Source organism: Lepus europaeus, chromosome 19 (assembly GCF_033115175.1).
Source record: "Lepus europaeus isolate LE1 chromosome 19, mLepTim1.pri, whole genome shotgun sequence".
Lineage (NCBI taxonomy): Eukaryota > Metazoa > Chordata > Mammalia > Lagomorpha > Leporidae > Lepus > Lepus europaeus.
In genome coordinates this window covers 17,612,295-17,636,730 of record NC_084845.1, presented here as the reverse complement: position 1 = coordinate 17,636,730, position 24,436 = coordinate 17,612,295, and the positions used below count along the sequence as shown (strand labels likewise).

General features: G+C 50.8%; 3 protein-coding genes across 5 annotated transcripts in view; 1 reads left to right on the top strand and 2 right to left on the bottom strand.

Annotated features, from left to right (window-relative positions):
* The window catches only part of CEP89 (centrosomal protein 89), an 85,230-nt gene extending 79,727 nt beyond the window's left edge, over nucleotides 1-5,503 (bottom strand). The window contains exons 1-2 of the mRNA XM_062176150.1: nucleotides 5,350-5,503; nucleotides 2,487-2,593 (exon numbers count right to left, since the gene is read on the bottom strand). Coding sequence (XP_062032134.1) covers nucleotides 2,487-2,593; nucleotides 5,350-5,388 — 146 coding nt within the window. The 5' untranslated portion in view covers nucleotides 5,389-5,503. The remainder of the gene's footprint in view (nucleotides 1-2,486; nucleotides 2,594-5,349) is intronic.
* Nucleotides 5,504-5,748: 245 nt separating this feature from the next.
* FAAP24 (FA core complex associated protein 24) lies at nucleotides 5,749-9,356 on the top strand. 3 transcript variants are annotated; one of them, XM_062176672.1, is made up of 4 exons: nucleotides 5,749-6,145; nucleotides 6,327-6,379; nucleotides 6,542-6,694; nucleotides 8,389-9,356. In XM_062176672.1, exons 1-4 carry the CDS (start codon nucleotides 6,040-6,042, stop codon nucleotides 8,635-8,637), a joined length of 561 nt encoding a protein of 186 aa, XP_062032656.1. In that variant the 5' UTR covers nucleotides 5,749-6,039; the 3' UTR covers nucleotides 8,638-9,356. The 3 variants fall into 3 exon arrangements, with proteins under 3 accessions (XP_062032656.1, XP_062032655.1, XP_062032657.1); XM_062176671.1 differs by having other exon boundaries at nucleotides 6,240-6,379; XM_062176673.1 differs by lacking the exon at nucleotides 6,327-6,379 and having other exon boundaries at nucleotides 6,055-6,145.
* Nucleotides 9,357-9,649: 293 nt separating this feature from the next.
* RHPN2 (rhophilin Rho GTPase binding protein 2) overlaps nucleotides 9,650-24,436 on the bottom strand; it is a 64,523-nt gene continuing 49,736 nt past the window's right edge. Inside the window, exons 12-15 of the mRNA XM_062176670.1 lie at nucleotides 20,900-20,976; nucleotides 19,769-19,915; nucleotides 18,950-19,105; nucleotides 9,650-10,982 (exon numbers count right to left, since the gene is read on the bottom strand). Of these exons, the coding sequence (XP_062032654.1) occupies nucleotides 10,722-10,982; nucleotides 18,950-19,105; nucleotides 19,769-19,915; nucleotides 20,900-20,976 (641 nt within the window). The 3' untranslated portion in view covers nucleotides 9,650-10,721. The remainder of the gene's footprint in view (nucleotides 10,983-18,949; nucleotides 19,106-19,768; nucleotides 19,916-20,899; nucleotides 20,977-24,436) is intronic.

The following is a 24,436-nucleotide window of genomic DNA, read 5'->3' as shown; positions in this document are numbered from 1 at the left end:
CAATAAAAAGGACGTGTGGACTTTTACAAAATGGATTATGCTGAGTGAAAGAAACCAGCAATAATTTTTTAAAAAGATTTATTTATTTATTTGAAAGGCAGGCGGTGGAGGGAGGATGGGAGAGAGGGAGAGATATCTTTCATCTTTCATTCCAAATGGCTGCAACAGCCAGGCCAAAACCAGGAGCTAAAAATTCCATCCAGGTTTCCCACATGGCTGCCAGGGACCCAAGTACTGGAGCCACTGTCTACTACTTTCCCAGGCACATTATCAGAAAGCTGGATCAAAGCAAACTAGGACTTGAACCAGTACTCTGATATGGGATGCTGCTATCACAAGTGGTGGCTTAACCCACCGCACCACAATGTAGGCCGTAGCAATAATTATCAGTTACATAAAATTCTAGAAAATACAAACTAATATACAGCGATGGAAATCAGGTGAAAGTGAAATGGCAGAGAAAGGTGGAAGGAAAGAACTGCCAAAAGGCACAAGGAATCTTTTGGGAGCAATGGATACATTTAATATCTTGATTGTGATAATAGTTTCACAGGTATAAGGATACATCAAAACTTGTCAAATTATGCACTTTAAATAGTTAATTATACATATGTTACCTCACTAAAACTACTTTTAGAATGATAAGTGACTAACTAATGCACAAACAATAACAGCATATTATGGAGTTTCTGCATACAGAATTAAAACCAACGACAACAGTAGGAGCCAATGTGCCGGTGCAGGTTAAGCCACTGCTTGTGAAGCCTGCCAGTGTGAGTCCGGCTTGCTCCACTTCCAGGAAAGCAGTGGAAGATGTCTGAAGCACTTGAGCCCTCACCATTCACATGGGAAACCAGGATGGAGTTCCTGGCTCCTGGCTTCAGCCTGGCCCAGACCTGGCAGTTGTGGCCATTTGGGGAGTGAACCAGCAGATAGAGGACCTCTCTCTCTCTCTCTCTCTCTCTCTCTCTCTCTCTTACTCTTTCAAATAAATAAATCTGAAAAACAAAACAAAAAGTTGCTCACACAAACACTGAATTGTTGGATAGACTCATATTTGTGTCACAGCAAGGCCACTGGGGACCAGTTACTAACACTTGAGCCTCACAGGTGACTCAAAACAGAGGTGACAAGAGGAGTTCTCCCATGGGGTCACTGAGAGGATGAAATGAAACAATGTTTCTTAAGCAGGTTTCAGAGTACTTCACACAAAATAAATATCCCCAAACAGCTCTTCAGTTACCAAGCTCCTACTGAAGAAAGAAACAAAACACCAAGGTATTTCAGAGTGTTTGGTATCAGAAGGCATACAAGGGTCTAGCACCAAAGAACACAGGCAAGGAGGTATCATCCCTAAATGAAGTTAGCTCTCCTTTACTGTTGGCAATGTTTAAGTTTTTAAAAATTTAATTTTTTAAAAATTTTTATTTTTATTTTTTTGACAGGCAGAGTGGATAGAGAGAGAGAGAGACAGAGAGAAAGGTCTTCCTTTTTGCCGTTGGTTCACCCTCCAATGGCCGCTGCGGCCTGCGCATCACGCTGATCCGAAGCCAGGAGCCAGGTGCTTTTCCTGGTCTCCCATGCGGGTGCAGGGCCCAAGGACTTGGGCCATCCTCCACTGCCTTCCCGAGCCATAGCAGAGAGCTGGCCTGGAAGAGGGGCAACCGGGATAGAATCCGGCGCCCCAACCAGGACTAGAACCCGGTGTGCCAGCGCCGCAAGGCGGACGATTAGCCTGTTGAGCCACGGCGCCGGCCATAAAAATTTAATTTTTAAAAAAATTTATTTTGGAAGCAGAGAGAGAGCTCCCATCTGCTGGTTCACTCTTTAAATGTCTGCAACTGCTCCTGGGAGCAGGAAGTGCAGTCCGGTCTCCCATGGGGGCAGCAGGAACCCACTACTTGAGCCATATACCACTGCCTCCTAGGGTCTCTGCTGGCAGGAAGCTGGAGGCACTTCAATGTGGCATGTTGGGGTCTTAACCAATAGGCTGAATGTCTGCCCATTGTCCAACGCTAATGGCTTAAAAATAGTCTAAAATTCTCCTGTGTCTAAAGTCATGGAAGGCACAGCAGGGCTCTCAGGTACATCTAGGAATGAAAGTCAGCTGGTGGTGGGTTGGGAGCACCTGAGGATGGGGAATCCAGGTGAGAGCAGTGAAGGGGCTCTTTCTCCCTGCCCAAAGCAGTTCCTGGAAAAGGTAGACTTGTATTTAAAGAAAATTACGTGCACCAACTCAAAATTCACTTTAAAGCACTATTAACCTGAACACTTGGGCCTGACTGCTCATATTTTGAAACATATTAATTACATTCAATTGTGCAATGGGAGAATCTCATACCCATGTAAGTGTACATTACAGGACTGTGGTACAAAACTCAACACACAGGATTCTAACCCCCCCACTCGTGACTGTGTAGACAGTTCAAACAGTTCTAGGATCCAGGGCTTGGCGGCAGGTACAGTGCTGCTCCTCTGGGACTCACCTTTGTCTCTCTGGAGACGGGTTGGGGCTGCGGGGAGGAGGTGTGCGGGGCACAGCTGGCTTTGGGGCGATGCTGGCTGCAGGGAGAAGGCCATGGATGATGTGTTTCTGCACAGATGAAATTAGCAGAGGTCATTGGGATGAAGAGGAATCACCTGGGTCCTGCCACCACCACCCCTCCCCCAGGATCACTGCACTGTCCACTCAGGGATCCAGCCAGCTGAGGAGCCCCACTCTTCCCTAACACCCTCAATCCCCATCTGGCCAGACAAGCACAGCCACCCAGCGAGCAGCATTGTGGGGCCCGTTTTGGCCCTCCATGCGCGGAGCAGCTTCCCTGACCACTCCCTAGGGTCACCCTCTAGCCCGTCCACTCATCCCCCAGCACCGTCCCCAGTGATGTCTCATGTGCCTCCCTCTGCAGGGCAGGGAGCCTTCCTGAGAAGCAGGCTGCTTTCTTCAGTTGCTAGCCCTGGAACTCAGTCCTGACACCCTAACCCACACCTGGCAGAGACTTAATCAAGATTCTCAAGGATGCAGGCAATGAAAACTAGCTCCTGCACACAATGGGAGTCACAGCACAGCACACTGCTTTAGATAACTGGGAGGCTCTTGGAGGTTTCTGAGGCTAGCCCAATCTTCATTTTCTGCGCACCAAGCATTCTTCACCCCACTAGAGGCAGAACACCATGAGAACCATAGAAAGCCAGTCCTCACCCTTGAGGTAGAGTACTGGGGAAAACCGCCCAAATGGAGCACTGAATTCTGGGAAGTGCCAAAGGAGCGGTAAAAACAAAATGTTGAGGTTGTCGAAGGCGGGGAGGGCTCCTTCGTATCTGGGGACCAGCAAGGAGACCTCAAATGTTCACCTTGGAGGAAAGCCCACAGGCACTTAGACTGGGTTTTCCAAGACAACCACTGCTCTCACTTGGAAATGTGATGGAAAAGTACTCCAAGAAGAAGGAATAACATGAAGAAGGGAATGGAGCAAGACGCTGGTGGCAGCGCTCCTGGAGGTAGCACCCACTCCAGCGTCCTGGCGTGCAGACACACATCTGGGAAGGGGCAGCCAGAATGACGGGCTAAAGACGACTCCGTCTGAAGGGCTCTGATTCCAGAGTGGGCAGCGTCACTCCCTGATGACAGGTAAATGGTCCGGCGTGTCACAGAAAGTCTCCACTGGTTGCTTCCCACCAATGGATCCACAGTCATCTCTTGCTCCCCTCTTTATTCCTGCATATATTCCCTATGCCTTAGCACTCAGAATTGCCATCCTTTTCCTAAAAGCAAATAATTCATTCTTTACCAGGCCTCAGTATATGCTGTACTCTCCAGCTGAAATTCCCTTTCTGTACTTAATCCCCAAAAGCTAATCCTCTGGGCCAGCGCCGTGGCTCACTAGGCTAATCCTCTGCCTGCGGCGCCAGCACCCTGGGTTCTAGTCCCGGTTGGGGCGCCAGATTCTGTCCCGGTTGCTCCTCTTCCAGGCCAGCTCTCTGCTGTGGCCTGGGAGTGCAGTGGAGGATGGCCCAAGTGCTTGGGCCCTGCACCCACATGGGAGACCAGGAGAAGCACTTGGCACCTGGCTCCTGGCTTTGGATCAGCACAGCACGCTGGCCGTGGCGGCCATTTGGGGAGTGAACCAATGGAAGGAAGACCTTTGTCTCTGTCTAACTCTGCCTGTCAAAAAAATAAATAAATAAAGCTAATCCTCTGGCCAACTCCCCAGTAATTACAGATGGAACCTGCTTACAATGGTTCAACTTAGGATATATGTTTTTAAATGCATCTTTTAAAAAATGATTAATTCATTTATTTGTGAAGCAGAATGGGAGAGAGGGAGGGAGGGAAAGTGCTCCCATCTCCTGGCCTACTCCCTAAATAGCCCCTAGTTAGGGCAAAAGCTGAGAGTCAGGAACCCAACCCAGGTCTCCCACGCAGGCAGCAGGAACATAATCACTCGAGCCATCCCTGCTGCCTCCCTGGATCCACATTAGCGTGAAGCTGGAGTCCGGAGATGAGCATCAAACTCAGGCATTCTGCTGTGGGACCCCACTGGCGTCCTAACCACTAGAAGAAATGCCTGCCCTCTGACTTTTCAACAGTGTTGTAAAGGCAACACCTAGTCAGTAGAAGCAGTACTTCAAAATCTGAATTTTGGTATTTTCCAAGGCTAGCGATACCCTGTTAAGATCCTTCCCGGAGATGCTGGGCGGCCGCAGCAAACCACAGCTCCCCAAAAGGTGCCCAAGTGATGTTCGACAGCGTGCTGTGTGCCTAAGTTAGGGTCGAGGGATCCACGGGTGGTTAAAAAGACTGGCAGGCTCAGCAGGTGGCAGGGGAGGAAGTTAACGGGTTTCTGAAGTCAGCCCCCTGCATCAAAGGGTAGGAAAGGAGCGGTGCTCAGGGAGTGGGGCTGGGAGTACAAGTGGCTGCGGGGTACGTGGGTGGCGGTGCTGATGCTGGCGACACTGCGCGCTAGGGCAGCGCGGTCAGATCCGCACACGAAAGGACGCCTTTGGCGCCGTCTGCAGAACGTGAACCAGCGAGGCGCTAAGAACCCAATCCAGGGAGCTGCTGGAGGCCAGGGTGGAGCCGCTCGAGGCGTGGACGTGGCGGGCGGCAGGGGAAGGAACCACGAGCGACTGCCCAGCAGGGATACCGAGCAGCGCAGCGGGAGCGAGCTCTCCGGGCAGACAGAGGGATTCCCGTGCGACCGCGGCCCACGCGAACTCAGGGCTTCCCGACTGAAAACCCCTCTCTCCTCAGCCGCCGCCTCGCCTCCATCACAGGCCTCATCCCAACCGCTCCTGCCCTCGCCCCTCAGTTCCGGCCCCGCGCGGGACGCGCGAGGATTTACTCACAAACTGGTCCTGGCGGCCTCTCCGAAATCCCGGGAACATGCCTGCTGCGGGGCTGAGCCTACGAGAGAAGTCCCTCCGCAGCCAGGAGCCCGCGCTACTCCAGCCAAGCTCCCAACGCTTTTTCTTCACGACGGACCTCGCAGAAACCCCCGTCGGCCAATGGCTCTGTTTCCTCTTGAACCAATCAGCTCCCGGGTTACTCCCACACCCGTCGCTCTGGGCAACCAGCGCGTCCCGTTCAAATCCCACCAGTGCGGGAGGCGGCTGAACTGTCTGTTCTCTAATTGGCCGGCGCGGGTGTCCATCCCTGACGCCACAGCCTATCCCACGCTGCAGGGGGCGGAGGGCGGGCAGGATGAAAAACTGGGCGCGCGCTGCTGACGTACACGGAAGTGGCGCGGCCTCGGGTGGTACAGGAACCCCCAGACTGGGAGGCGGAGGCGGGTCCTGCCAGCTCCGCACCGGCCCTGGACTAGAATGGAGATCGGAGGCGCGTCCGGGGCCAGGCAAGTCACAAAAGTGAGAAAGGCGGGCACTGGGGCAGGAATTTGTTGGTTCTTACGCTAATAATTCAGGTTTTGAAAGAATACTCTGCAGAGGAGATCCTGCCACAGAGGGCTTGGCGTTCAACGGGACGCGGGGCTGTGTGCGCCTAAGTGCCACCTGCATTGCCGTCGTTAGAGACCGTCGATGGAAGGGAAGCCCCCCGGCGGCCCAGGCCCCGTGCACGTGCCTCTTGGGCACGTGGTAGCGAGTGAGAAGTGGCGGGGGTCGCAGCTGGCACAGGAGGTGCAAGGTGAGTGGGCTCCCCACGCGCTGGAGCGCGCTGCACCCTGTTGCGCCGTTTCTCCCAGACTTCATGGAACTCATTTTCTGGTCTGTATTTTAAGGGAAAATTAAGCTCGTTTTTGAGGATGGCCTGGCACCGGTAGATTTTTACCTGTCTAACAGATCTTGCATTCTTTATATCACCGAAGCTGATTTGGTGGCAGGAAACGGCTACAGAAAGAGGCTTGTTCGGGTTAGAAATGTAAGTACTGAACTGGAAGAAACTGAACATTTCATTTGCACGCATACCCCTCCATCCCTTGGAATAATTGCTATGAAACCACTGGCCAATCCAAACACAAAGCTTTCTCCACCTCAGAAGGCATCTTGTTACCAAGCGGACTGCTGTCTTTTTTTTTTGCAGTCCAATAACCTACAAGGGATTGTGGTAGTTGAGAAGACACAGATGAGTGAACAGTACTTCTCAGCCATACAGAAGTTTACTGTGCTGGACCTTGGGATGGTGTTGCTTCCCGTGGCCAGCCAGGTGGAAGCGTCCTGCCTCATTGTCCAGTTAGTAAGTACCACTTCCTGCTCCTTTATTGCTGCCCTCTGTCCTGCAGATTCTCAGCTCACCTGTACACTAGCTCTGCCCCTGCTATAGTTGCAACCCATCAATCCAGCCCATGGCATCCACCACGCTAGTGTCTAAAATCGCTTTGAGGACTTGGAAGCTCAGAAGCTGCCTCTGTGGCCAGCTGGGCTTGCACACACCCCCACCCCCGCCAAGGGAAGTGTCACAGAGCAGACGAGTTAACCTGCTTTAGACTCCCAGACCCTGATTACTGCCATGATTCACCGTCCTGCTGTTAGGCTGGTGAAAATGTCGCCTGGCAGCTACTTTGCCTCATCCCCACAAGTCCTTCATTGAACGTCAACGAACAAAAAAAACCTGGTTCTCTGATTGCCTGATTTTGCACACATTAGAATTTCCTGGGGAGCTTTTTTTTTTTTTTTTAAGATTTGTTTTATTTATTTGAAAGACAGAGTTACAGAGAGAGAGGTCTTCCATTCCTCTGGTTCACTCCCCAATTGGCTGCAACAGCCCGAGCTGCACCAATCCAAAGCCAGGAGGCAGGAGCCAGGAACTTCTTCCAGGTCTCCCACGTGGGTGCAGGGGCCCAAGGACTTGGACCATCTTCTACTGCTTTCCCAGGCCATAGCAGGGAGCTGGATCAGAAGAGGAGCAGCCAGGACTAGAACCGGCGCCCATATGGAATGCCAGTGCTTCAGGCCAGGGCTTTAACCCACTGAGTCATGATAAATGAGCCTTCCTTTCTGCCCAATTAAAAAATTAGAACAGCAGAGGAGTTAGGGACAACCTGAGCATCAGTTGTGTGTTTTAAATTTCCCCCTCTGGTGTGCAGCTTGAGTTGGAAATCAAATTGGAAATGCAGGCAACCCTGCATGGCTCACAGATCCCTCCCCACCACGCCCCTTGCTTCACGGTTCCTTCCGTCCCTAAATAAAATAGCTTTATCAGCCTTCGTGTAAGCACCACTCTCTGAGAACAGTTTCTCTTTTGGCAATTTCTTGCAGGCCCTCCATGAAGCAGATCGAGTTCAAGTATTTATCCATTTATCTTTTTTTTTTTTTGACAGGTAGAGTGGATAGAGAGAGAGAGAGAGACAGAGAGAAAGGTCTTCCTTTTTGCCGTTGGTTCACCCTCCAATGGCCGCTGCGGCCTGCGCATCGCGCTGATCCGAAGCCAGGAGCCAGGTGCTTTTCCTGGTCTCCCATGCGGGTGCAGGGCCCAAGGACTTGGGCCATCCTCCACTGCCTTCCCGGGCCATAGCAGAAAGCTGGCCTGGAAGAGGGGCAACTGGGATAGAATCTGGCGCCCCGACCAGGACTAGAACCCGGTGTGCCGGCGCCGCAAGGCGGAGGATTAGCCTATTGAGCCACGGCGCCAGCCTATCTATTTATCTTGCATAACCCAAATGATCCATAGGAAAATGTTTGCATTCCTCAGATTAGTTTTATTCTAAACATTGTGATAACTTGGGTTTTTTTTAAAAACTACCCATTTTTATCTTGCTCTTTGTGTAGTCATATGCCTGATCTTTCAACACTTTTGCTGATGTCTGAGAACTTGGTCTATAAGAATAGTCAAGCCTTAACTGGTTTAGGTCTAGCTGAACCAGACTTTAAGAATAAACTGCCGGCCTGCCAGAGGGCGCTCATGTGCTTTTATTTTAATTTCCGATTCAGGTTCAAGAGCAAACCAAAGAGCCCAGTAAGAACCCTTTTCTTAGGAAGAAACGGACTCAGTTCTCTGAGCCGTACCTCCTCCGAACTGTGCAGCAGATCCCAGGAGTTGGAAAGGTCAAAGCTCCCCTTCTGCTTCAGAAGTTTCCAACCCTCCAACAGCTGAGTAACGCTTCCATCCCAGAACTGGAGCCAGTCGTCGGACCAGCCGTAGCACAGCAGATCCACGCCTTCTTCACACAGGCCAGGTGACAGCTGGCCAAGTTTAATCCTTTAGATCACGAAGAATGGGATCTTGTTTTCATATTTAAAAACCGAGAGGAAGGGGCAGGTGTTGTGGCATAGCAGATTGAGCCTGCACTTGGGAGGCCCAAATCTTATACTGGAATGCGTGGTGTGAGTCCCAGCTACTCCATGCCATTGTGCCTGGGAGGCAGAAGATGGCCCACGTACTTGGGTCACCCACATGGAGTTCCTGGCTCTTGGCTTTAGCCTGGCCCAACCCTGGCTATTGCCAGGTATTTGGGAGAGTGGACCAGCAGATGCAAGGTCTCTCTTCCTCAGCCTTTCAAAGAAATAAACAGCTGGAGCGAGCCTGTGAAGTGTCCTGCCTTTGCTGTCTGGGCTCAGGCATGTCAGTGGGCCAGAGCTGGCACTGCCCTCTTTGTACTAAGACCAAAGGGGCCTGAGTTTCCTAAGAGAGTCAGGGACTTGCATGCTCAGCAAAAAATCAATTAGGGCAGATTGTAATGAGTGACCTTGACCTGCATCTATCATGGAAAAGTCTTCTGGAAAGTTCAGGTGGTGGGTGTGACCAGCTAAGAGGAAAGAAACCTACAGTGGAGCACTGTGTACTGCCAGTCTCTGGTTCCTGTGTCACAGCTCCTGTCCAGGGCTCTGGGGGCTGCTGCCAATATAAATAAACAATTGTACAACAGCTCCCTCCTCCCTGTTTTGTTCTTTTTTTTTTTTTATAATCACTGGGCATGTCTTCTGAACACAGAAAACTTGGAGTTCCCATTTAAAGATTCAAAATTGATGTGTGTGAAGAAAAAAAGAATGTGTGTTTATGTATGGCCTGACAGTGGGAGAATACACAAGAAACAGAGCCAACTGTGTCCAGTGAGGGGACCCCTGGGCTAGGGATCAGATGGTACAATTTCCCCTTCAAAAAATTAAAGATGACATAACTTCAAAGCTCATTTGCTTTGTGTGCTTTAGGATAGAAACGATTTGAAACAAGCAGAGAAAGTAAAGTCAAATGTTCACTTAGGTAAATGAATGTGTTTATTTAAATACTTACACAAACACGACCCAGGAGCCATGGCTGCCCTTGCCCAAAGGCAGCTACTTCCCTTAAGATATTGCACAACAGAAAATATTTAAATCCTCATTCTTAAAGTTAGATTTCAATGCTATATTTTTTACCTAGGTAAGTTGTACTATGTCAACAGTGAATCTTACTAGAGTCACAGTATCATCCAACGTATAGCAAGAGAAATCAGTGGGTAAGAATGTCATGTTTAAAAGCCAAATAGAGCTTTACACTTGAATCATTTACATCTTTACCTTATAAAATGCAAAACTACTTTTTTACCCAACACTTAAAATATACAATTATGTACTTTCTACTTTAAACAAAATGAAGAATGTTTTGAGTATCAAACAGTATATTATCTACCTTGTAGACAGCATCTTCACCTAACACTGCCACTGTGTTAGCAACTCTTGAATGACACCGAACTTTAGAAGAAAAGCCGTTCCTAAATTTTATATTTAACTATACAAATTTGGCACTAGACTATCTGGAAATAGCATTCATATAATGTAAAATTACAGTAACATCTGTCATTTTAGGTTAATGATGACCAATTAAGCAGCTCATTGGAACAGCTTTTAGTAACCACTCATTTAGTCTATCGCTAGAGTCCTTTGACCTACTTTCAGTCAGGGATCATCTGAGTTCTAGGTTGAGGAATGATTATTACCCAAACGTGGAAAGCGTGGCAAACAGTGCTAACACAGGTAACCCCAACCCAACTGACAGGGACCACGAGTCTTAACTGTAACCATAAAAACAGCCATAATCTCAACACTAGCCTATGTACAAGACATAATAAATAACTTGCAGCAATATAATAATGTTCATCAAATAAGTTTGTTTTCCACGAATTTCTAGAGGTTTCTTGTTACCTTCCTTCATAAAAACACGTCCAATGCAAGTTTACACAGAAAAATGAGATTCAAGAACATTCTGACATTTTCCGTCATGGCACTGATTTGAAGGCCGCGTCGGCGCTGGAGACGCTTCGGGTCTGCCGCCTGACTTCCCTGCGTTAGTAGAGAAAGCTGTCGGAGTTGAGGAGGCTGAAGGGAGCGGGGAGCTTCTTCTTGCTTTGAGGCCTGGCGACCCCAACGGACGGGAGGCACAGGGTGCTGGCTGACTTCTGTCTGTTCTTGTTGGTGCCCCAACTCAAAAAGGAAAGCTTCTTTGAGATTTTCTTGGTTTTGTCAGTTTTATCGTCATCCTCTATGGCTAAGCAGATCATGGAGTAAGTCTTCTGCATTCCCACGGAGTATGTGGCACATTTACTATGCTGCACATAGAAAAGGGAGAAAGAGGGCATTGGATGACTCCAGGCTACCCAATATGTCATCGCAGAGTCTGAGGCTCACGTTCTACGCTTACAGGACCCTCTTATAAATTAGGTGGAGCTAATTCTGGAACTCAAGTGGTTGTTACTTACATTTTAGGACTTCAAAAAATTAGGCCGGCGCCGTGGCTTAACAGGCTAATCCTCCGCCTTGCGGCACCGGCACACCGGGTTCTAGTCCCGGTTGGGGCGCCGGACTCTATCCCGGTTGCCCCTCTTCCAGGCCAGCTCTCTGCTATGGCCTGGGAAGGCAGTGGAGGATGGCCCAAGTCCTTGGGCCCTGCACCCGCAAGGGAGACCAGGAGAAGCACCTGGCTCCTGGCTTTGGATCAGCACGATGCGCCAGCCACAGCGGCCATTGGAGGGTGAACCAACGGCAAAAGGAAGACCTTTCTCTCTGTCTCTCTCTCTCACTATCCACTCTGCCTGTCAAAAAAAAAAAAAAAAATTTGTGTAAAATGGGATTAAAAGGGCCAGTGCTGTGGCATAGTAGGTAAAGCTGCACCGGTTCAAGCCCTGGCTGTTTCACTTCCTGTCCCACTCCCTGCTGATGCGCCTGGGAAAGCAGCAGAGGATGGCCCAAGTGCTAGGGCTCCTGCACCTATGTGGGTGATCAAGAGGGAGTTCCAGACTCCTGGCCCAGCCCCAGCCTCTGCAGCCATTTGGGGAGGGAACCAGTGGATGGAAGCACACTCGCACTCTCTGTGTTACTGACTTTCAAATTTTTTTTTTAAATGGGATTAAAAGATGGTTGTTTTGGTGCAAAACATTTTGAAACCCAAGTAGAACAGGCCTTTAAAAATGTCCTGAAAGACATATCCTAGGAAAAAACTATGCATGGCTCCAAAACTTTTACACCAAAACAAACTTTTAATTCCATTTCCCATGAATGCTGTGAAGTATGTCCGTATATAGTAATGAAAACACAGTGGACAGCAGTGCCCTGCCCACCGTTGCTTCCAGGCCCTTCTAGCAACAGCTGTGTTAGTTCTAGAGATAATAGGCCTATACAAGAACATAAGTATATACGTAGAAAGACCATTTGTCTTCCTCTTTTATAAAGATCGATCGATTGATTGATTGATTGATTGATTTGAAAGGCAGAGTGGCAGAGAGAGAAAGAGATCTTCCATCTGTTGGATTCACTCCCCAAATGGCAGCAACAGAAAATGCAGGCCCAGGCTGAGGCCAGGAGCTTCACCCAGGTCTTCCACGTGGGTGGCACTGGCCCAAACACTTGGGCCATCTTCCAGTGCTTTTCCCAGGCCATTAGCAGAGCTGGGTCAGAAGTGGAGCAGCCAGGATAGGAACTGGTGCACTATCGCAGGCAGTGGCTTAGGTGCTACACTGCAACGCCAGCCCCAAGTTCATTCTCTTTAAAGATAATACAGAGCCGGCCAGCGCTGCGGCTCAATAGGCTAATCCTCCGCCTTGCGGCGCTGGCACACCGGGTTCTAGTCCCGGTCGGGGCGCCAGATTCTGTCCCAGTTGCCTCTCTTCCAGGCCAGCTCTCTGCTGTGGCCAGGGAGTGTAGTGGAGGATGGCCCAGGTGTTTGGGCCCTGCACCCCATGGGAGACCAGGATAAGCACCTGGCTCCTGCCATCGGATCAGCACGGTGCGCCGGTCGCACCTGGCATTTTAGCTGTTTTCAGTGCACAGTTCAGCAGCATTAAGCACATGCACACTGCTGTGCAAGCACTAGCACCATCTACAGAACTTTCATCTTCCCCAACTGGAAGTACCCCCACTCAATATTCTCTGCAAACTCGGAAAGAATTATGGACGTGGGGCTCAAATGGGAAATCTGAGAAAACCTGAGTTTTAAACACTTCCTTGTGAAGTTATAATTTGCTTCTATTATTGGACTAGCATTGAGATTGTTTCCTTCACCAAATGTTTATTAAGCAGTAAGATCAGGCAGTTTATAGAACATACATAGGATATATCCCAAGTGGTGGGCTACATCGTTCCCAACATACATCTCCAGAGGAGGAATTGAAGCTACACGACAACAAAGGAGGGGTTATCCGTCATGATGCCCCTTAGAGTTTGGTTCTCTGCATGAAGACGACCCTCCCTTTCCTGTAAAACTGACCCTTAATCCCACCTTGCTTCCCAGGGCACACACACCTTCGCTGAAACCAAGAATAAACCATCCTGGAGGGAGATCTGAGCAGGTAGATGTTCCAGCCTTAACCTGCTCAGTGTCTGTTGTGTGTCATTAGAACCACTCCTTTAGGCTGGCGCCGTGGCTCAACAGGCTAATCCTCCGCCTTGCGGCGCTGGCACACCGGATTCTAGTCCCGGTCGGGGCTCTGGATTCTGTCCAGGTTACCCCTCTTCCAGGCCAGCTCTCTGCTGTGGCCAGGGAGTGCAGTGGAGGATGGCCCAAGTCCTTGGGCCCTGCACCCCATGGGAGACCAGGAGAAGCACCTGGCTCCTGCCATCGGATCAGTGCGGTGCGCCGGCGGCAGCACGCCAACCGCGGCGGCCATTGGAGGGTGAACCAACTGCAAAGGAAGACCTTTCTCTCTGTCTCTCTCTCTCTCTCACTGTCCACTCTACCTGTCAAAAATAAAAAAATTAATTAATTAATTAATTAAAAAAAAAAAAAGAACCACTCCTTTGAAAACACCCTCAATTCCCTGCCATATTCTGCTGGCAAGATGTCAACTCCAGTTAAACCCTGTCCTGTGCCTCCCCTGCCCCGCACCTGTGTGCAAACAGCAGCTCATGGCTCCAGGATATTTACGGCTTCCCTTCCAATTCTAACCCTGACTTCTAACCTCTTACCAGGCACCCCACTACCTGGCACTCCTGCGTCTCCCCTGTAAGCGATTCCTCTCTGCCCAGCTGCTGGCCTTGGACTCTCACTTCCCAAGCTGCCCACATTCCCTCCTGCCATCCTGGCCTCCTGCTTCATCACATCCACCCCCAAGACCAAGCCCTCCCTCCTACGTGCCTGATTCTACTTCCTCTCCCCACCCCACTCCTGCATTCCCGCCTCACAGACATTCCCAGCAACACACAGCTTGCTGTGGTCCCTACGCAGGCACTATGCACACAGGCCACCCCACCTCCTGTGAAAAGCCTGCCTGCCTTCATCCTCCTCTGCCTCCCAGGACCCTCGTGGTCCTCCCACGGCCTCTGCTCCCCTTCGTGAAATCTTCCCTTCTTTCCCTCCCTTCACTTGTGCTCCCAACACCTAGCCAGTCCTTGTGTCTTCTTGGGGCACCTCTCTGGAATTCTAAGGGCTTCAGGGAGCCAGGCCCAGACTACGGCACTAATCCAGCTCTTAAAACTCCGTGGATAAGGAAACCAAGGCCCTGGGATGGTATGAACCTGCTGAAGGTCACACACGGCTTGTTAATGGCAGCCAGGGCCCAATTCCAGGAGTTTGCAAAATATGAGCCGTTGTTGGGTACCAGGGGTTGCACCGAAGTTAAGACAGGGAGGGGCAGCAGGTCAAGCATTCAGCCAGGGCACTGGGCTGCACTTGGTCTCACGACTCGACTATGCCTGAAGAAAAGCATCCAGCAGCTAAAAACAGCCCTCAATCATCACAATCGAAATCCCCTGGGTTAAAAGGATAACCGCTGGCTCCACAGCTCAATAGGCTAATCCTCTGCCTGCAGCACCAGCACACTGGGTTCTAGTCCCGGTCGGGGCTCTGGATTCTGTCCCGGTTGCCCCTCTTCCAGGCCAGCTCTCTGCTGTGGCCTGGGAGTGCAGTGGAGGATGGCCCAAGTCTTTGGGCCCTGCACCCCATGGGAGACCAGGATAAGCACCTGGCTCCTGGCTTCGGATCAGCGCGATGCGCTGGCCACAGCACACCAGCCACAGCGGCCATTGGAGGGTGAACCAACAGCAAAAGGAAGACCTTTCTCTCTGTCTCTTTCTCTCTCACTGTCCACTCTGCCTGTCAAAAAAAAAAAAGAAAGAAGAAAAGGATAACCACAACAATCATGATGATAACGTTTCACACGAATTCCAAACGTATTCCGTGCCAGGCGCGGGTGGAAGGGCTTTTCATAAACAGCTCCGTGCACCCTGGTGACATCCCTGGGAGACAGGTATGGTTGTCCCGGTTTCCCTGAGCAGAGCTGCCCAACACTTGCCCAGGGTCACACCACATGCAAAGCCAGGGTTCAAATCCAGGCAGTGCGAGCGTAGACTCCCCCATGCTGGCCTGGTTCCAGGACAGACAGCTGCGGATCTCTGCAGGCCAGAGGCTGCTCTGTGAAGGGAGCCCGTCCCAGGCTGTGCCCTGTGCGGAGCTCATCAGGCCACACAGAGCTCTTCTATTTAACCTCCATCCATCCAAACTTTTCCCTTTCTGGCTGGGACCACGAATCACTAGTCCGGACACTCCATTAATTATGCTCTCAAAAATACCATTTCTTATGATCCTTTCTCCCAAGATGCTTTGCATGTTCCTCAGCCTCTGTATCTTCTTTTCTTTTTTTTAAAAAAATTGAGATATAGGGGACAAATATTGTGGCATAGGAGGTTAAGCCACTTCCTGCAATGACAGTAACCCATGTGGGTGCTGGTTCTAATCCCAGCTGCTCCTCTTCCAAACCAGCTCCCAGCTAACATGCCTGGGAAAGCAGGAAAAGATATCCAAAGTGTTTGGGCACTTGCCACCCACTTGGGAGACTCAGATGAAGATCCTGGCTCCTGGTTTTGATCTGGCCCAACCCCAGCCACTGAGGCCATCTGGGGAGTGAACCAGCAGACAGAACAACTCCCTCTCTCTGTAACTCTGCTTTTAAAATAAACAAACAGGGGCCACCACTGTGGCATAGCGGGTAAAGCCGCTGCCTGCAGTGAAGGCATCCCATATGGGCACAAGTTCAAGACCTGGCTGCTCCACTTCCAATCCAGCTCTCTGCTATGACCTGAGAAAGCAGTAGAAGATGGCCCAAGTCCTTGGGCCCCTGCACCCATGTGGGAGACCTGGAAGAAGCTCCTGGCTCCTGGCTTCAGATCGACACGGCTCCGGCTGTTGCAGCCAATTAGGGAGTAAACCAGCAGATGGAAGATCTCTCTTTCTGCCTCTCCTTCTCACTGTGTAACCCTGATTTTCAAATAAATAAATAAATCTTTTAAAATAAATAAATAAAACGGGCCGGCAGTGTGGCACGGTGGGTTAACGTCCTGGCCTGAAGCGCCAGCATCCCATATGGGCACTGGTTCGAGTCCTGGCTGCTCCTCTTCCAATCCAACTCTCTGCTATGGCCCGGGAAAGCTGTGGAAGATGGCCCAAGTCCTTGGGCCCTGCACCTGTGTGGGAGACCTGGAGGATGCTCCTCGCTCCTGGATCTGGCTCTGCACAGCTCCAGCTGTTGCAGCCAATTGGGGAGTGAACCATCGGATGGAAGACCTTTCTCTCTCTCTCTTTTTCTGTAATTGTACCTCTCAAATAAATAAAATCTTTAAAAAAAATTAAAAATCTTTTTTAAATTGAGATATATAATTCATATATCATAAAATAACCACGTTCTACAATTCAATTTTCTAAGTTGTGCAACCCTGACCACTACTTAATTCCAAAGCACTTCCATTCAGCTATTCCCTACATGCTATTCCCCGGGCCCCAGCCCTTGGCAATCACCCATCTGCTATCTGTCTCTGTGGATTTGCCTATTCTGGGCCTTTTCTGTCCATGGAATCGAATCCTGCAACCCGTTCACTCCCCAGCCCTCTCTAACCTGCTCTCTGGTGCTAATTCTACCTGAAAAGTGTCCTTTGGTCCTGCTGCCAGCTATGGCCTCCCTCCTCCTCCACCCGGTCACCGGATACAACACACGTGACCACTCTTGCTGCAGAAGGGACTTCATTTCAGTAGCTCGTAGCTGACCTCTCTGAACCCCTCCTCTTCCAGCTGAGAGCGCCTCAGGGATCAGTACTGGGCCCTCAGCCCCTAGTAGGTGATTCCATTTAGTCTCCCAGCTTTAAATATCTCTATACTGATGACTCTCAAATACGTATTTCTACCTCTCAACTCTCCCCTGAATGCCCCACTGCCCACTTTACATTGACGTCTGGTATTTCAGAGCTGATGGCACCTGAAATACCCAAAGCGCTCTCTCCTTCACCTTCTTCCCCCTTTGGTCTGCACCCCCACACCCCCCTCCCATTATGAACAAATGCCACCACCCACGCAGGGGTTCAAGCCAAGTATTGGGGCAGCCTCTCCCTGTCTACCACCCTTTTGCATGAGGCATTCATAAATCCCCACCGTGAATCCCTCCCAAAATGCCTCAGGTGCATCCGGGTGATCCGGCTCTCTCTGCCACTCCTACTCTAAGCCTTCAAGAGCACTGGCCTGGACAACCTCACAGCCGACCCCTGTTTCCTTTTTTTTTTTTCTTTTTTAGAGGTTTATTTATTTATTTGAAAGGCAGAGTTACAGAGAGCCACAGGCAGAGGCAGAGAGAGAGAGTTCTTCCACCCTCTTCACTCCTCAAATGGCCGCAATGACCAGGACTGGGCCAGGCTGAAGCCAGGAGCCACTTGCAGGTCTCCTGGCAGGGCCCCAAGCACTTGGGCCATCTTCTAGTGCTTTCCCAGGCCATAGCAGAGAGCTGGATTGGAAGTGGAGCAGCCAGGATTTGAACAGGCACCCACATGGGATGCTGGCAGTACAGCCAGTGGCCCTACCACTATGCCACAGCGTCAGCCCCAGTTCTTATACAGTTCAATGGCCTCCAACCCCAGCACCGCTGGCGACACCCTGCCTTCCTCTCACCTCCCTCCTGCAGCCCTCCCTGGAAGCCCTCCTTTGCCCCTCTCCAGCAGAAGCTTACTCCTGCCCCAAGGTCTCTCAGTGCCACTGCCCAGGATGCACTCCTGGGCCCTCTTCAGTAGGCTCCTTCCTCCTCACCATTCAGACCCAGGTATCCTACTACATCACTTTTTCCTTTCCTTAATGCACCCATCAAAATCACAGCCACGGAGCTGGTACTGTGGCACAGTGGGCTAAGTTTCCGCCTGCGGCGCTAGCATTCCATATGAACACTGGTTTGAGTCCTGGCTGTTCCACTGCCCATCCAGCTCTCTGCTATGGCCTGGAAAACCAGTAGAAGATGGCCCAAGTCCTTGGGCCCCTACACTCGTTTGGGAGACCCAGGAGAAGTAGCTGACTCCTGGCTTTGGACTGGCCCAGCTCCGGCTGTTGCAACCAGTTGGGGAGTGAACCAGTGGATGGAAAACCTTTCTTTCCTTCTCTCTTTCTGCAACCCTACCTCTCAAATAAATAAATAAATCTTAATAAAAAAAATCACAACCATTTCTTTGTTTATTTAGTGTCTGTTTCGTGGGGGCACGGACTTCAGACTGTCTAGTCTAGGCTGGAACTCCAAAACCTAAGGGTGTCTGGCACACAGCTGGTGCTTGGTCAACATTTGCCAAATGAATAATAGGGCAGTGCCTAGGGTACGGCACACAGATGTTTAAGGGTGGCAAAGTGCAGAAGCGAACCTACAGCAAGACTCTGCCCACTTGGGAAGAATTAGGGGATCTAACTGTGCACGTGAACTTGCAGAGGGATCAAACACCCGCCAAGAAGATCTCACAGGAAACAGTTCCGGGGTAACGAGAGGGATTTTCACACCTCGTCTTTCACGCTCCTATAGGATTTGAACTTTTTTTTTTTTTAAATCAGGAGTATTACTCTGGTAATTAAACAGAATTTAACCAGAAAGATAACTCAATGAATTAATTTGTCTATCAGATTAAGTTTCCCGGTAATGTTAGCTCAAGGTGAGCACATCCTAGTGACCACAAAGCTTAGGAGGTTGGGTGTGTGCTCCTGGTTACACAGCTGGAGGCAGAGGCCTGGCAAAGCCCTTGGTGGATGAACTCACAGTGATGTTACTCCACGCCACCTTCCACCACCACTCACCATGGACGATGTGGAGTCCAGGAGGCTCACGACCTTCATCTCAATCTCTTCCTCAGCAAAGCTCTTCAGCAGTTTCATAACCTCGCTCACCGTCAGCCACTTACAATCCACGACTTGAATAGACACAATATAGTCTCCTTCCTTGGCTCCTGCCAGCTACAAAAAAAAAAAATAACAATTTAAAAAAAATGTTTGTTGATGTTTACTTTTTCTTCTTTCTATATATGAAAAGCAGAGCGACAGAGAGAGATCCTCCATGCACTGGTTCACTCCGTCAAACAGCTGTGACAGCTGGGGCTGGGCCAGGCCAAAGCCAGGAGCTCCATCTGGCTCTTCCGAGTGGGTGGCAGAACTCTGTACTTGAGCCAGCACCTGCTGCCTCCCAGGCACATTAGCAGGAAGCTGGATGGGAAGCAGAGGAAGAGGTGGGACTCGATCCCAGGCACTCTGATAGAGAAGATGGACAGCCCAAGTGGTGGCTTAAACAGCTGTGTCACAACACTCACCCTAAAAGTACTACTGAAATAAAGCTCAGTGTTTTGTTCATTCAAATCCCTGAATCAGTTCCCAAACTGGTGAACAAAGTAGATGTTTGCATAAATTTGCTTCGAGAAAGGAAAACTTAACCCTTTATTCTCTGGGCACAGTATTCATGAGTCCTTTTGCATAAAGCCAGGCCTGTAACACAGACGAACCCTAAAATCAATCACCCACACACATACATATGCTTGGGCTGCTTTCTATGCATTTTCCCAGCCCAACTCTGTCATGCTGCCAATCAACAGGCGTGGCTCTCAACCTAGCAAGTTGCCCACTTACCGCAGCAGAGCAGTGGGGATCCAGGAAGTGGACCTGAACCGGGGCGTTCCCTCTCAAGGTGAATCCCAGGTCCCCTTCTTCTGCAGCAAAGCGAATGGTTCGAGGAGGCGTCCACCTCTTGTTGGCTGAAAACACAGACAGGGGGCCCTGTGGAAGAGAGCATCATCAGGTGTAGGGCTTGGAGGCGAATCAGACAGGTGAATGCTAAGGGACATCTGCTTAGTGTCTCTGAAGACTCCCCCAGCCTTATTCAGAGACATCACAATGACAGCATCTGGGGTAGTACATGTGTAGCAGCCACACAGGAACATCAACTGCCACAATATATTCCATATACATAAACAGCTTTCAATGTGTGCTATGGCCTGAATGTTTGTGTCGCTTCCAAAATTCCTTTGTTGAAATCTAATCACCAAGGATTACTAGGAGGTGTGGGGCAGAGGGGGGTTCTTCTGAGAGGTGATGAGGTTCGCCCTCATGAATGGGATAGGTGCCTTTAGAAAAGAGGCTTGGGGACTGGCGCTGTGGCATAGCAGGTAAAGCCATTGCCTACAGTGCCAGCATCCCATAGGGGTGCCAGTTCGAATCCTAGCTGCTCCACTTCCGATCTAGCTCTCTGCTACGGCCTGGGAAAGCAGTAGAGGATGGCCGAAGTCCTTGGGCCCCTGCACCCACATGGGAGACCCAGAGGAAGCTCCTGGCTCCTGGCTTCAGATTGGCACAGCTCCAGCCATTATGGCCACCTGGGGAGTGAACCAGCAGATGAAGACCCCTCCCTCTCTCTATCTCTGCCTCTGCCTCTCTGTAACTCTTAAAAATAAATAAATAAATCTTAAAAAAAGAAAGAAAAGAGGCTCACAGGAGCTGATTTGCCTCTTCTACCAAATGAGGTCACAGCTAGAAGGCATCTCTGTGAGCCACAAAGCGGGCCCTCACCAAACACCAAACCTGCCAATGCCTCAATCCTGGCCTTCCCAGCCTCTGGAACGCTGAGCAATCAGTTTCTGTTGTTTACAAGCCATCCTGATTACAGTATTTTGCAACAGCAGCCCAGATGGGCTAAAACAGCATATTTGCAAAAATTTAAGAGCTTTCCCCTTAGGCCGTTCATGAAATAAGCGTGCAACATACCAGCTTTTGAAAGAAGTCCGTTACTGTCAACTTGGAGAACTGGGGCAATATCATTTCAACCTCTTGCTCGGTTTTAGCTGCAAAAGATCAAAGTGAAAGGATAAATGTTTGTGTGATTGACAGTGAGCCTTGAAAACTCAGGTCTACAGTCACCCCTCTGCCAGGAGGAGGAAGCAGCACTTTCTGTATCCTTTGTCCTTCTCCTTGGTCCAGACCAGGGGTAGGGAACGCCCAGCCCACAGGCAGCCTGCCTAAGGCCCATGCAATCGCTGGGCCAGGCCCTGCCAAGGCAATCACAGGCAGGACTCTAAATTCAATACACCTACAGCAGGCTCATTTTTAAGCTGGTAATTTTGTGCAGCACGTGAATGATGTTGTAAATATCCAAATTGTCCCTCGCAGAACAAAGGTTCCCCACCCTCAGTCTAGACACATCTAGAACAGAGGATGGGCGCTGTTCAACTCCTGGCTGGGGTGGACTCTACCTTCCACCTGGGCACCTACTACAAGCCATCGTCCTGGGGCTCGGACACAGGCACGCTGATCAGACAACCTCTCCACGTGTGAGAGAAGCTTCTGATATTTCAGCGGATTTCCTTTGGCCCTCATAAAACCCCCCCTGTAAGGCAATCTGTGTTCTGGGCATGGCTATTACGGAAGTTCTCTGTCTCTCGATGCACGGGCCTGGGGCATAACATGCTTCCCAATTGCAGTAGTCACATGTGATGTGAGGGATTCACAGTGAGAAGTGGGTTTGCCAAGTCACCTGCAGCAATAGCTTTCTGTCCCCCACAGCACCTCCCTGGCAGGCTCAGGCCCACCCTAACCACAAGGCCATCGGTGTGTAACAAAGGTACCCAGCACCGGCAGACTACACGGGAACGGCAGTACAGAAAGGAAACCTTGGAGAGGATGAGTGGCACCAACAAGACAGATCATAGCCCTCGACCTACAAGACGACCCTGTGGCTTCTTCTATTATTATTTTTTTAAGGTTTATTTATTTGAGAGGCAGAGTTACAGAGAGAGGGAGAGACACAGAGAGAAAGGCTTTCTATCCGCTGGTTCACTCCCCAGATGGCCGCAATGGCTGGAGCTGAGCTGATCCAAAGCCAGGAGCCAGAGGTTTCTTCCAGGTCTCCCACGTGGGTGCAGGGGCCCAAGGACTTGGGCCATCTTCCACTGATTTCTCAGGCCATAGCAGAGAGCTGGATCAGAAGTGGAGCAGCTGGGTCTCGAACTGGCGCCCATATGGGATGCCAGCACTGCAGACGGTGGCTTCTTAGAAACCATTTGATGCAGGCTGGGCCCAGACAGGCTCCTCATCTCCCACTGGGGCTGTGTGTCCCCCCTCCTCTGTGGGGTTGATATCTCTGCACCAGGCATTTGGTGCAAATGAATGCCATTCCTGCTGCCACCTGCCGGCTTGGTTCCCTGTGGCAGGAATGTTGATCCCTATAAGCCTTCATTTCCTTCCCTTTAACATGAGGGCAATGCCAGTACCTCCCTCAGCACTGGGAGATTCTGTATACAGATGGTGCTAACTGTGGCACCTGGCAGATCCCAAATGCTGGGCTAACATTGTTAAAATCGAGTCTAGGATTCTAGCTTGAACAGGGCTGTCTCTAAAGAGCTGTTCCCTGAAAATCAGGAAGGAGCTCCAGAGACGGAAGCAAAGGCGTAGGAAGGCAGTGAGAGGAGGTTTTGCCCACAGTTCCTGGCTCAGAACCTCCCCTCCAAGGTGGGCCACAGAACCAAGGGTCTCCTTTCCCCAAAGCTGGTCACAGAAACTGTAATCTTCCCCCACCTTTTTGTTTGGTGGGTGCTGGCCATAAAGATGCTCTGACCCAGCTTTGCCAATAGAAGGTCATTAAGATCTTCCTTGTTCTTCCAGAAGGTTCCACCCTATACCTGGCAGGAGGAAACGCTAGCACTGTGAGGCCAAGAGGAGTCTGGACAGACAGGCCCTGCAACATTAGCCCATGCCCCTTCTGTCCAATCACATTTCCACACAGTTGTCCGTGCTTCACTCATGCTTGTGTGACGAAGTCTTCATGAAAATCCAAGAAAACAGTTCAGAGAGCTTCTGCAGAGCTGAACACAGGGAGCTTTCTGGAGGGTGGTGCAACTGGAGCGGGCCTGGGAGCTCCACGCGCTTCCCCCACCCCGTGCCCTACGTGTCTCTTCCTCTCTGTATCCTGTGTAAGACCCCGGACTACTGTCCCAGGAGTGTGGTTCCTGGGGTCCCGTGAGCTGCTCCGCAAATCAATCAAACTCAGAGAGGGCATCACAGGAACTCCGATTCATAGCCTGTCAGTCGCAAACACAGGTAGAACACCCGGTGGCGTGGGGCAGGGTGTACTGCCCTGGGGGCTGAGCCTGTGGGACCTGATGCTGTCTCCAGAACTGAATGAGACTCCAGGACAGCCAGCTGGTGCCCGCAGCAGACTCGTGTCCGAAGGGATCCGTGCAGTGAGCACCCAGCATGAGAAACAGAGTTGCGTTGGTTTTTCAATCAGTATCCTCAGGGGCTCTGGACAAAGAGGGTTCCCTCAACCAGGCGGCCCTCTGTCCCCCACCTGATTTCCAGAAAGACCCTAACCAAGCCTCGCTGCAAAGCTACCTTCAGGGGAGGCCCTGCAGTGACCCCACCTCCCCGAGGGCAGCAGACGCTGCCGAGTTCACCACTGTACTCCTGAGCACATGAGACCTGGGAGAGGATTAGAGGAGGCGCTGACCTAAGAGGGAGAAAAGGGGGATAGGAGCAAACCCAGGAGAGGGAACTGGAACACATTTGGCTTTCAAAGTAGGGAGCCAGAGGTCAATTCCAATTTCCCAGAAGGCAATGGGACATGTGGGAGCTGGGGAACTTAGACCAGGACATCAAGGGGTCTGACTAGAATGACCCAAAAGTTCTGGAGATCCTATGGAGAGGGGTTTGGAGAAAGTGAACCAGGGAGAGCAGGCCCCTAGAAAATGCTGGGGGGCTGGGCGGCATTGACCAAGAGGAGTCGGGGGCCGGTGCTGTGCCATAGCAGGCTACGCTTCCGCCTGCAGTGCCGGCATCCCATATGGGCGCCGATTCGAGTCCGGGCTGCTCCTCTTCCAATCCAGCTCTCTGCTATGGCCTAGGAAATCAGTGGAAGATGGCCCAAGTGCTTGGGGCCCCTGCACCTTCATGGGAGACCCGGAACAACTCCTGGCTCCTGGCTTTGGATTGGCTCGGCTCCAATCACTGCAACCATTTGGGGAGTGAACCAGCGGATGGAAGACCTCTGTGTGTCTGTAACTCTTCCTCGCAAATAAATTTACTTAAAAAAAAAAAAAAAAAAGAGCGAGAGCACTCAGGCTGGGGGGAGGGGCTGGAGGATGGGACCAGGAAGGCAGGTGTCCTGATGCCAAGGGAGGAGAGTTGAGGGGCAGGAGGGGAGGCAGGTGATGGGTAGGTAAGGATGAACACCCTGGATTTGGGAATTGGAAGAGAAAACTCCGGGGCAGGCACAGCACCCAGGTCCCGATACGGCCCTCCCAGTGCCCA